Source organism: Pristiophorus japonicus, chromosome 2 (assembly GCF_044704955.1).
Source record: "Pristiophorus japonicus isolate sPriJap1 chromosome 2, sPriJap1.hap1, whole genome shotgun sequence".
Taxonomy (NCBI): Eukaryota; Metazoa; Chordata; class Chondrichthyes; family Pristiophoridae; genus Pristiophorus; species Pristiophorus japonicus.
The window spans coordinates 55,954,537-55,967,368 of record NC_091978.1 but is presented as its reverse complement, the minus strand read 5'-3'; the positions used below and the strand labels follow the sequence as shown (position 1 = coordinate 55,967,368).

The 12,832-nt window shown below is 44.9% G+C and overlaps 1 protein-coding gene across 3 annotated transcripts in view; it reads left to right on the top strand.

Annotated features, from left to right (window-relative positions):
• The window catches only part of dym (dymeclin), a 669,399-nt gene that overhangs the window by 62,314 nt on the left and 594,253 nt on the right, over positions 1–12,832 (top strand). For all 3 annotated transcript variants that reach the window (XM_070867483.1, XM_070867484.1, XM_070867482.1), the window contains exon 2: positions 12,408–12,604. In XM_070867483.1, coding sequence (XP_070723584.1) covers positions 12,465–12,604 — 140 coding nt within the window. In that variant the 5' untranslated portion in view covers positions 12,408–12,464. The remainder of the gene's footprint in view (positions 1–12,407; positions 12,605–12,832) is intronic.

Genomic DNA, 12,832 nt, shown 5'->3' with positions numbered 1-12,832 from the left:
CCTCCCCCCCCTTCTCTCCACCCTCCTCCTCCCCCTTCTCTCCACCCTCCTCCTCCTCCCCCTTCCCCCCGCCCTCCTCCTCCCCCTTCCCCCCGCCCACCTCCTCCTCCTTCCCCCTGTCAGAAACACAGACACTGACAGACAGAGAGATTGAGAGACACACACCGACAGAGACACACTGTCGGGCATGGGGGGGGGGGGGGCATCCCAGCACGCTGTTGGAGGGCTCCCGGTGCTGCAGTCGGTAAGTCGAAAATGTTTTGTTTTATTGATTTAAAAAAAAAATTATTTCTTATTAATTTTTTTTGATTGATTTATTGGTTGATTTATTGATGTATTTATCATTTGTTATTGATGATGGCTCTTTATTTGTAAAACTGAATTGTTTAATGTTTGTAAACTTCCCTTTAAAACCCCCCCCCCCCCCATTCCCTACGCCTGATTTGTAACCTACGCCTGATTTTCTAAAGTGTAGACAAGGTTTTTTCGAGCGTACAAAAATCTTCACTTACTCCATTCTGAGTTAGTTTGGAGTAAGTTTTCACTGACGAAACTTTGAAATCAGGCGTAAGTGGCCGGACATGCCCTCTTTTTGAAAAAAAATTCTGTTCCAAAGTGAAACTGTTCTAACTGACTAGAACTGGAGCAAACTAAATGACGAGAATTCCGATTTCTAAGATACTCCGTTCTACACCAGTTGCTCCTAAAAATCAGGAGCAAATCATGTGGAAACTTGGGGCCTATGTTAGGATAGTTGAAGTTGCTAAACTTGATTCAACAGTTAAAATGGATAATAGAATAGAGCAGTTAGGTGAATAACATTGGTTGGCAAAATTGTTATTCATTTAACTATTTTGCTCTGTATAGATTGGGGGAGAAAGGGCAACTTTAAGGCAATGAGGATAGAGGTAACAAAGCTAAATGGGAGAAAAATATTGACCGACAAGGAAGTAGAACAATAGTGAGCAGTATTTGAAGGTGTGATCAATAGAATTCAGGAGAAATATATTCTACTAAAAATAAGAAACTAGCCAAGAATGTGCTATGGATAGATAAAGAGGCGAGGATAAAATTGAATTTAAAGAAAAAGGCGTACGCAAAGTATATAAACAATAAAGGAGAGGATGACGAAACCAAATATGATGAGCATAGGGAAGAAGTAAAAAAGATAATTGGGAAATATCAACCAACATAGTGGAAATAATAGAGTATTTACATAGGCATAGAACAAAAGCAAGAATGGACTTGCATTTATAAAGCGCCTTTCACGTCTTTCTTGACCTTGGGATGACCCAAAGCGCTTTAGGGAAAATTAAGTTATTTTTGATGCCAGTGTGTGCACAGCAAGGTCTCCCAAACAACAATATCATCTGTTTTAGATGTTGGTTGATGGATAAATGATAGCCAGGACACCGGGTAGATCTCCTCTGTACTAAATAGTGCCATTGGGACTGTTTACATCTACCTGAGAGGGTGGATGCAGCCTCGGTTTAATGTCTGGTCTGAAAGATGGCAACTCCAACAGTGCAGCACACTCCCTCAGTACTGCAGTGAAGTGTCGACCTAGATTTTATGCTCAAGTACCTGAAGTGGGGCTTGAACTCACAACTTTCTGCCTCCGAGGTGAGAGTGCTACCACTGAACCACAGGTGACACCTAAAAAGGAGAATTAAAATAGGGATAAGGCTTCCAAGGGATGAGCAAGTTAACCTCACAGAAGTTGATACTGAAATGGCAGGAATATTAAATCGATACGTAACCTCTTCAGCGAAAACTGAGGCAAACAAAGAGGAAATGACAACAGTAGAAGAAGGGATATTACAACAGCTAAGGTGAAGATAAAGGAGGCAATAGTTAAACTAGAAACATTTAAGGAGCATAAAATTCCAGGTCCTGATGGATTGCTCAATTTAGGGAAGAGATAGCAGGGGCACTAGTATGCATGCAAGCTAGCAAATAATTATGCTTAAACAGCAGAGGTCTGTAGCTTTGACTGCCTGTGACCACACTGTATGGCTTCATTGCAAGCATCAGAGAGTTCCACTGGAATGTTACTGCTCTGACCATGATGGGTTAACCAAAGCCACCTCCAGCCTGGGGCAGGTCAGTGTCCCTTCCTAACTTCAATTCCAATCTTCAGTACCCAGCTTATAGGAACTTTTGTATCTGACATGGACCACTTGATCAAAGAGTGCCCAGAGGTGACCATTAATGATGACTTTGGTCTTCTGAAGTCTGGTTCTCGTTGTTACATCTATGTTGCGGACGAAGTCAAGACAACTAATTGCCAGCAATTGTCTCTGACAGCACATATGAAATGCTTCCTGTCTCAATGACTCCTATTTTCCACTTGCTGGATTTTTGGTGCCCATGCATGTTAATGTACTTTTTTTGTACTTTTGCGGCAGAAAAGAAAAATCAGGACTTTCGCCCAATAAATATTTGAAATTGGCGCCACGCCCTCCGAAGTTAGTCTGGGGGGCGGAGCTTCAAGTCTGCACTAAAAGCCGCTGAAGCCCGCTCCCCCGAAAGGATTGCTACCCCTCTCCCTGTGCCCCCCCCCCCCCCCCCCAAAAGCTGGACCCGCTGCCATCACTCTTCTCCCCTGCCCCTCACTGGTTGGAGCTGATGCAATCCCCGGCCAAATGGCCCTCCCGTTCCCGAACTTCAACTCTCAAGGAGAGTGGGAGGCCTTTTGGCCTGGGATTATGTCGGGATTCAATAGGGTGGGTGTCGAGAAAATGTTTCCACTCCTTAGCCTAGAACAAGGGACATAAATATAAGATAGCCACTAACAGCTCAAGTAAAAAAAAAATTCAGAGGAACCTTTTTTTCTTCCAGAGTGGTGAGAATGTGGATCTCTCTGGCACATGAGGTGGTGAAGCAGATAGCATTGCTGCATTTAAGGGGAGGCTTAATACATACATGATGGAGAAGGACATAGAGGGATATGGAGGGCAAGATGGGGAGAGGCAATTGAGTGGAAGGAGGCATGTTTGGCAAGGAAAAGAAGCATTGAAATCGCTTAAAATATTTTTTGAGAAAGCTTTTGGCTGCCATCTTATTTCAGTAACCTGAGGGCATGGTACTAAAAAATAAGACAATACTTTGAAGATAAAGCATGACATTTTGAAATATATTTCAGGTAAAGCAAAGCAATATAGAAGTGCTTGTAATATAATACAGAGAGGATGTTTCCCCTCGTAGGGGAATCTAGAACTAGGGGGCCATAGTTTCAGAATAAGGGGTCGCCCATTTAAAGCGGAAATGAGGAATTTCTTCTCTGAGGGTTGTGAATCTTTGGAATTCTCTACCCCAGAGAGCTATGGAGGCTGGGTCTTTGAATATATTTAAGGTGGAGATAGACAGATTTTTGAACGATAAGGGAGTCAAGTGTTATGGGGAGCGGGCAGGGAAATGGAGTTGGGGCCAAGATCAGATCAGCCATGATCTTATTGAATGATGGAGTAGGCTTGAGGGGCTAAATGGCCTACTCCTGCTCCTATTTCTTATGTTCTTAATAATAATGCAAACATGCTACATGTTTTAGAGAACTTGATCTCTTGTTCTTCAGTCTTTCCACTCTGCCACCGCTCCAGGAACTCCTCTGCTCTCCACCCATTCCCGGGCTCATGTCCCAGTCTACTGTTTTACAGTGCCACAGGATACCCACTGGTTAGGGAAAAATATCTGCTTCAATGCCTGGTGAATGAAGATGGAAGGCTATGGGCAACATTTTCAATTTGCATTAGTGAATGGGATTCTGCTTAAAATCTGAGTTCTCAAAATGTCCCTGGTTAATAGTTTAAGCATGAAATGTGAACAAAGATAAACTGCGATACACTCGCAAGTGTTCAGATGTGACAATTGCTGTGTAATTCTAACTCTTGGGTGTACAGTAACTTAGATGAATGAAATTCATTTTTGAAAAACTGCATCGAGGCTTGTGATATCAAATAGTCAGACAATTTCATCTGTGGAGAACTCCTATGGGTTGCTTACCAAATAGACACAAAAGGGAAAGCTGAGGGGTGACCTAATAGAGGTCTATAAAATTATGAAAGGTTTTGAGTGTAGACACAGTGTGTTTTCACGTGTGGGGAAGGTTGTGTATTCAAGTCCCACTTCAGAGGCTTGAGCACAAAATCTATCTTGACACTTTTTAGTTCGTACTGATGGAGTGCTGCATTGTCGAAGATGCTGTCTTTCGGATGAGGTGGATGTAAAAGATTCTAAGGCACTATTTGAAGAAGAGCAGAGGAGTTCTCCCAGTGTCTTGGCTAACATTTGTTCCTCAAACATCACTAAAGCAGATTATCTGATCATCAAGAACAGTCAGCATGGATTTGTTACAGGAAGGTTGTGTCTGATTAACTTGATTGAACTTTTCGAGGAGGTAACCAGGAGGGTCGATGAGGGCAGTGCGTATGATGTTGTGTGTATGCATTTTAGCAAAGCTTTTGATAAAGTTCCACATGGCAGACCGATCTCGAAAGTAATAACCCATGGGATCCAGGGCAAAGTGGCAAGGTGTATCCAAAATTGGCTGAGGCAGGAAGTAAATGGTAATGGTTGGGTATTTTTGTGACTGGAAGGCTGTATCCACTGGGGTTCAGTACTAGGTCCCTTGCTTTTTGTGGTATATATCAATGACTTGGACTTGAATGTTGTGGGCATGATTAAGAAGTTTGCAAATGACACTAAAATAGTCTGTGTTGATAATGGAGAAGAAAGCTGCGGATTGCAGGAAGATATCAGGTGGGCAGAACAGTGGCAAATGGAATTCAATCCGGATAAATGTGAGGTAATGCATCTGGGGAGGTCCAACAAAGCAAGGGAATACACATTAAATGGTACGACACTGAAAAGTGTAGCAGAAGAAAGGGATCTTGGGAGTGCTGGTCCACAGATCCATGAAGGTAGCAGGCCAGGTGGTTAAGAAGGCATATGTAATAAGTGAATAAAAACAGAAAATGCTGGAAATCTCAGCAGGTCAGGCAGCATCTGAGTATCACCTATAAGCCCACAGCTACCTGGACTACACTTCCTCCCGTGTCTGTAAGGACTGCATTCCATTTTCCCAGTTTCTCTGTCTCTGTTGCATCTGCTCTGATGAAGCCACCTTTCACACTAGTGCCTCTTCCTGCAGAGATAGTGAATGCATTGGTTGTAATCTACCAAAATTACCTGAATTCTGGGGCGGTCCCAGCGGATTGGAATTCCGCAAATGTAACGCCCCCATTTAAAAAAAAAAAAGGAGGCCGACAAAAACAGGAAATTATAGACCTGTTAGCCTCACATCTGTCGTTGGGAAAATGCTGTAGGCCATTATTAAGGAAGCGGTAGCGGGACATTTGGAAAAGCATAATTCAATCCGGCAGAGTCAGCATGGTTTGATGAAAGGGAAATCATGTTTGACAAATTTGCTGGATGTAACGAGCAGGGTGGATAAGGGGGAACCAGTGGATGTGGTGTATTTTCTATTTCTAGAAAGAATTCGATAAGGTCCCACATAAAAGGTTACTGCACAAGATAAAAGTTTATGGGGTTGGAGGTAATATATTAGCATGGATAGAGGATTGGCTAACTAACAGAAAACAGAGTCGGGATAAATGGGTCATTTTCCAGTTGGCAGACTGTGACTAGAGGGGTGCCACAGGGATTGATGCTGGGTCCTCAACTATTTACAATCTGTATTAATGACACTGCGGATTTCGTCCCCTATGGGGCACAATGGACACGATCTTTGCAGCGCGAGAGCTGCACGAAAAATGCAGGGAGCAGCGCCAGCCCTTATACATGGCCTTTTTCGATCTTACAAAAGGCCTTTGACACTGTCGACTGCGAGGGTCTATGGAGCATCCTCCTCCGTTTCGGATGCCTTCAAAAGTTTGTCAACATCCTTCGCCTGCTCCATGACGACATGCAGGCCGTGATCCTTACCAACGGACCCAATCCACGCTTGGACCGGGGTCAAACAGGGCTGCGTCATCGCTCCAACCCTCTTCTCAATCTTCCTCGTTGCCATGCTCCACCTCAGTCAACAAGCTCCCCGTAGGAGTGGAATGAAGCTTCAGAACCAGTGGGAAGCTGTTTAACCTACGCCGCCTCCAGGCAAGGTCCAAGATCACCCCAACCTCTGTCGTTGAGCTACAGTATGCGGACAACGCCTGCGCACGTTCTGAGGCTGAACTCCAGGATATAGTCGATGTATTCACTGAGGCATATGAAAGCATGGGCCTTACGCTTGACATCCATAAGACAAAGGTCCTCCACCAGACTGTCCTCGCCGCACAGCACTGCCCCCCCAGTCATCAAGATTCACAGCGCGGCCCTCGTCAACGTGGACCATTTCCCATACCTCAGGAGCCTCTTGTCAACAAAAGCAGACATTGATGCGGAGATTCAACACCGCCTCCAGTGCACCAGTGCAGCCTTCGGCCGCCTGAGGGAAAAAAGTGTTCGACGACCAGGCCCTCAAATCTACCACCCAGCTCATGGTCTACAGGACTGTAGTACTACCCGCCCTACTATATGGATCAGAGGCATGGACGCTGTACAGAAGACACCAAGTTGCTGGAGATATATCACCAATGATGTCTCCGCAAGACCCTGCAAATCCCCTGGAAAGACAGGCGCACCAATATTAGTGTCCTCGTCCAGGCTAACATCCCCAGCATTGAATCACTGACCACACTCGATTAGCTTCGCTGGGCAGGCCACGTGGTTCGTATGCCAGACACGAGACTCCCTAAGCAAATGCTCTATGCGGAGCTCCTTCACGGCAAACGAACCAAAGGTGGGCAGCGGAAACGTTACAACGGCACCCTTAAAGCCTCCCTGGTAAAGTGCGACATCACCACTGACACCTGGGAGCACCTGGCTGAAGACCGCCCTCGGTGGAGAAAGTGCATCCGGGAGGACGTTGAGCTCTTCGAATCAACGCCGAGAGCGTGAAAAGGTCAAGCGCAGGCAGCGGAAGGAGCGTGTGGCAAACCAGTCCCACCCAACCCTTCCCTCAACGAATGTCTGTCCCACCTGAGAGTCTGTGGCTCTCATATTGGACTGTTTAGCCACCAAAGAATTCACTTCAGGAGTGGAAGCAAGTATTCCTCGATTGGACTGAGTGTAATGTAGTCAAGTTTGCTGATGATGCAAAGATCGGTGGGAAAGATTGTGAGGAGGACACTAAAACTCTGCAAAGGGATATGGACAGGCTGAGTGAGTGGGCAAAAATTTGGTAGATGGAGAATATATCTGGGAAAATGTGAGTTTATCCACTTTGGCAGGAAAAAATAGAAAAGCAAATTATAATTTAAATGGAGAAAAATTGCAAAGTGCTGCAGTACAGAGGGACCCCTTGTGCATGAAACACAGTTAGTATGCAGATACAGCAAGTAATCCAGAAGGCAAGGGGGATAGTGTATAAAAGCAGAGAAGTCCTGCTACAACTGTACAGAGTATTGATGAGGCCACACCTGGAGTACTGCGTACAGTTTTGATCTCCGTATTTAAGGAAGGGTCATGATGGGCAGTCCCTCGAACGAGGATGACTTGCTTCCACACCAAAAGAGATGAGTTCGCAGATGTTTCAATGAAGGACCCGATATTCCAGTCCTGAACTTCAGGGGTGGAAGATGCCTGTGCGTGGATATTTTTACCGTGTGGTGACCATTGCACATCAGCCACCACATGGGCTTGACAGTGCTAGGCATTTATCCAGTGGCAAGGGTTAACCAGGACGACTGAAGACCTGCTCTGCTGCAAGGACCTAGTATGCGCACACATCGCAGTGCTGCCCCTGGGCCCGTGCTGCCCCTGGGCCCTGTACCCTCATTCACCGCACCTCTGCCACAATCTCTCGCCGCTCCTCCGCACCAAACGTTCGCTGCACCTCCACCATGATCACTCGCCAAATCTCAGCCACGATCTATCACCGCTCCTCCGCCCCGATCATTTGCCGCACCTCTGCCATGATCTCTCGCTGCTCATCCATCACGACCTTCCCACTCCCCTGATGTACCTGGGCCCCGCCAATGTGCCTGCCCGCACTCCAAACTGCGACTTGGGTTTTGATGATGTCACCCAGTCGTCCACCTTGAAGTCATCACACACTTGGAGCAGCTTGCGCTGGAAGTTGTACTGGCAAGCTCCAGCTCTTTTATCCTCCCAACCTGCGGTGGTGGATATACTTGCATTGGAGGCTGTTTAGAGAAGGTTCACTAGGTTAATTCTGGAGATGAGGGGGTTGACTTATGAAGATAGGTTGGGTCTATACACATTGGAGTTCAGAAGAATGAGCGGTGATCTTATCGAAACACAAGATAATGAGGAGGCTCGACGAGGTGGGTGCAGAGAGGATATTTCCACTTATAGGGGAAACTAAAGCTAGGGGACATGGTCTCAGAATAAGGGGCCATCCATTTAAAACTGATATGAGGAGAAATTTCTTCTGAGGGTTGTAAATCTATGGAATTCTCTGCCCCAGAGAGCTGTGGAGGATGGGTCATTAAATATAGTTAAAGTGGAGATTGACAGATTTTTGAGCAATAAGGGAATAAAGGGTTAAGGGGAGCGGGCAGGGAAGTGGAGCTAAGTCCATGATCAGATCAGCCATGATCTTATTGAATGGCGGAGCAGGCTCGAGGCGCCAGGGGGCCTACTCCTGCTCCTATTTCTTATGTTCTTATGACATGTCTTCCCTTTTCCTCAACCGAGGATTTCCCTCCGCTGTGGTTAACATGGCTCTTGACCATGTCTGTTCTATTTCCCGCACTTCTGCTCTCACCTTCCCCTCCCTCTCAGAACCATGATAGGGTTCCCCTTGTCCTCGCCTTTCACCCCACCTGCCTCCACGTTCAACGGATCATGCTCCGCCATTTCTGCCACCTCCAGCGTGATCCCACCACCAATCACATCTTCCCCATCTCAGCATTCCAAAGGGACCGCTCCCTCCGCGACACCCTGGTCCATTCTGCAGTCACCCCCGGCACTTTTCCGTGCAAGCGCAGGAGATGCAACACCTGCCCTTTTACCTCCTCCCTTCCCACTATCCAGGGCCCCAAATATTCCTTCCAGGTGAAACAACGATTTACTTGTACTTCTTTCAATTTAGTATTTGTATTCGCTGCTCACGGAGTAGTCTCCTCTACACTGGGGTGACCAAGCGTAGATTGGGTGACTACTTTGCGGAGCACCTCTATTCAATCCGCAAGTGTGACCCTGAGCTTCCAGTCACCTGTCACTTTAATTCTCCACTCCATTCCCACTCTGACCTCTCCATCCTCGGTCTTCTACATTGTTCCAACGAAGCTCAACGCAAGCTAGAGGAACAGCACCTCATCTTTCATTTAGGCACTTTACAGACTTCTGGACTCAACATCGAGTTCAAAAATTTCAGAGCGTAATCGTTGTCAATCTTTGGCTCCCTCCACCCACCCCCCCCCCCGCCACTCTCCGCCTGTTTTTTTTCCGCCTGTTTTTTTTCCTCCTTGTCTCTAATGGCAGTTGGTCATTATCCTGCCATTCACACCCTATCTTGACTAATATTTTTCTAACTCTTGGCATTCCCATTTGAATTTGGGCCATCATCCCTTTTGTGTCTCTAATCTCTCCTGTCTTCCAACCGATCACAGACCTTCCCTTTTGTTCTTGCCCTCCCCCTTTCAGGGCTTGTTAAGAATCTGTTCTTTCCGAACACATTCCAGTTCTGATGAAGGGTCATCGACCCAAAACGTTAACTCCACTTCCTCTCCACAGATGCTGCCTGAGCTGCTGAGATTTCCAGCATTTTCTGTTTTTATTCCAAATTCCAGCATCTGCAGTATTTTGCTTTTGTATATGGAATGCTTGCCTTTATTAGTCGAGGCATGGAAGACAAGAGTAAGGACGTTATGCTTGAATTGTATAAAACACTGGTTAGGCCGCAGCTGGAGTACTGTGTGCAGTTCTGGTCACCACATTACAGGAAAGATGTGATGGCACTGGAAAGGGTGCAGAGGAGATTTACAAGAATGTTGCCTGGACTGGAAAATTTTGGCTATGAAGATAGATTGGAGATGCTGGGTCTGTTTTCTTTGGAACAGAGGAGGCTGAGGGGACACCTGATTCATGTATATAAACATTGAGAGGAGTGGATAGGAAGGACCTGTTAACCTAGGCAAGAGGGATCAATAATGAGGGGGCATAGATTTAAAGTAATTGGGGGGAGATATAGAGGAGATATGAGGGGAAATGTCTTTACCCAGAGGGTGGTGGGGGTCTGGAACTCGCTGCCTGAAAGGGTGGTAGAGGCAGAAAGCCTCACCACATTTAAAAAATAATTAGATGTGCACTTAAAGTGCCGTAACCTACAGGGCTACGGACCAAGAGCTGGAAAGTGGGATTAGGCTGGATAGCTCTTTGTCGGCCGGCGCAGATACGATGGGCCGAAATGGCCTCCTTCTGTGCTGTAAAATTCTATGATTCTGTGATGCTTTGATTATCTTGTTGCTGCCTGTGTGCAAATTGGCTGCCATGTTTCTCTACATTGCAAGTGACTTCAAAAGTAATAATTTGACTGTGAAGTGCTTTGGACATCCTGAGACCATGAAAAGCTTTTTATAAATGCAAGTTATTTCTTGCTGTTTAATTATCTACGCGATTTTGAGCATTCTTTTGTATTAATTTAACACGCCTAGTTTATAAGATTTTTGTGCTGCTGTTAATTATTTTTTCAGGGTGCCGTTTTGTTATGTGTTTCAGTTTAATATAATTCTTTTCTGTACGAAGTTTACCCCACATGTTTGAAAGTAAAGACTGTTGGGAATGCAAAAATGTATTATAGATTGTTAGAATTCCAATTAGAAACCATAAAATGGATCAAAGATGTACTGTGCTTGGTAATATATTAATCAAATTAAGATAGTTCATGACTAGATGTTTCACAAATGTGCACTGTTTAATTAGAGATTTGTCCAAATACTGCCAAATGTCTTCCCCTTCGAGTCTTAATCCAATATTATGTTCCAAACATTGGATGTGAGGCTGAATGGGTGGCCAGTTTCAGAATCCTAGCGATAACCACTAAGAGGGCTCATTTATTGGTTATTTTCAAGTTACGAATAAAGGTTAGATAATGGCATTCAAAAGTTATGCATTTTGGGAGGAAGAATGAGGAGAAGCAATATAAACTTTAATGTAAACATTTTAAAGAGACTGCAGAGCGACATGGTGTTCACGTACTCAAATCTTTGAAGCTGGCAGGACAAGTTGATAAAGCTGTTACAGAAGCATATGTTTTCCATGGCTTTACAATTAAAAGCAAGAAGGTTATGCTAAACCTTTATAAATCACTAATTAGGCCTCAGCTAGACCACTGTGTTTAATTCTTGGCACCACACTTTAGCAATGATGTCAAGCTTTGGAGAGGGTGCAGAGGAGATTTACTAGAATGGAGAGTGCAGGGCCCAGAAGAGCAGAGGGCCCAGGGGCAGCACAGGCCAGCCCACACTGCGATATGTGCACGCACTAGGTCCGTGCAGCCGAGCAGGTATCCAGTCGCCCTGGTTAATCCTTGCCACTGGATAAAGGCCTAGCTTTGTCAAGCCCGAGTGGTGGCTGATGTGCAACGGTCACCACACGTTTTTAAAATAAAATCCACGCACAGGCATCTTCCACCCCTTCAATTTGAGTTCAGGACTGGAATATCGAGTCCTTCATTGAAACATATGTGAACTCATGTGGAAGCAAGTCATCCTTGTTCGAGGGACTGCCTATGATGATGGCGACCTGTGATGAGGGAATTCAATTATGTGGAGAAGCTGGGATTGTTCTTCTTGGAGCAGAGAAGGTTAAGGGGAGGTTTAATAGAGGTGTTCAAAATTATGGGGGAATTTTGATAGAGTAAACAAAGAAAGTTTCCATTGGCAGGTGGGCCGTTAACCAGAGGGCATGTACTTAAGTTAATTGGCAAAAGAACCATGGGAGATGAGAATTTTAAAAAAATGCAGCAAGTTACGGTGATCTGGAATGCACTGCCTGAAAGGATAGTGCAACCAGATTAGAGTGTAATTTTCAAAGGGGAATTGGATATGTATTTGAAAAGGAAACATTTACGGGGCTATGGAGAAAGAGCGGGGAAATGAGATTAATTGGATACCTCTTTCAAAGAGCCAGCACAGGCATGATGGGCCGAATGACCACCTTCTGAGCTATAAGATTCTATGAAAACTGTTGTTTAATCAATAAAATGAGACATTCTATGAATAAAGAAACATAGTGCCAAATCCAGTTAACATGGTGTGGTATTGATTGGTTCCAATTGATTACAGTACACCTTTAATTTATTTAGAATTTGGGAGGGTAAAGGAAACAAATGGATTGATAATGCATTTTGTGTAACCGATCTGTGTTGTTTTTGCATTTAGGTTCTAATGAAAGCAATGACCGTATAAGCTGAACTGGGTACATTGCACGAGCAGGAGATGGGCGCAAACAACAGCAGCATTGCTGAACTTGCAAGTAACAGTTACCTTAAGCGTCTTGCTGGCACAGAAACCATCACTGAGAATGATCCTTTCTGGAATCAACTTCTGTCATTTTCCTTCACCACACCGACTAATGGGTAAGAGAAGTTGTAGATCAACACATGGATAATACTCAATGCAAATAAACTAGGAGCTGTAAAGTTCCTACTGAGGCCTTTTAGTCGCCTGTTAAATTATTGATCAAATACATATGCCCCTGAATTTTGACATGCAAATTAAATTTTACCTTCATATTGTTGCCTTTACAGTCTTCAATTGTGTTGCTTTTTCTCTAGATTTGGTAATTCCACTTTAATCTATCATCA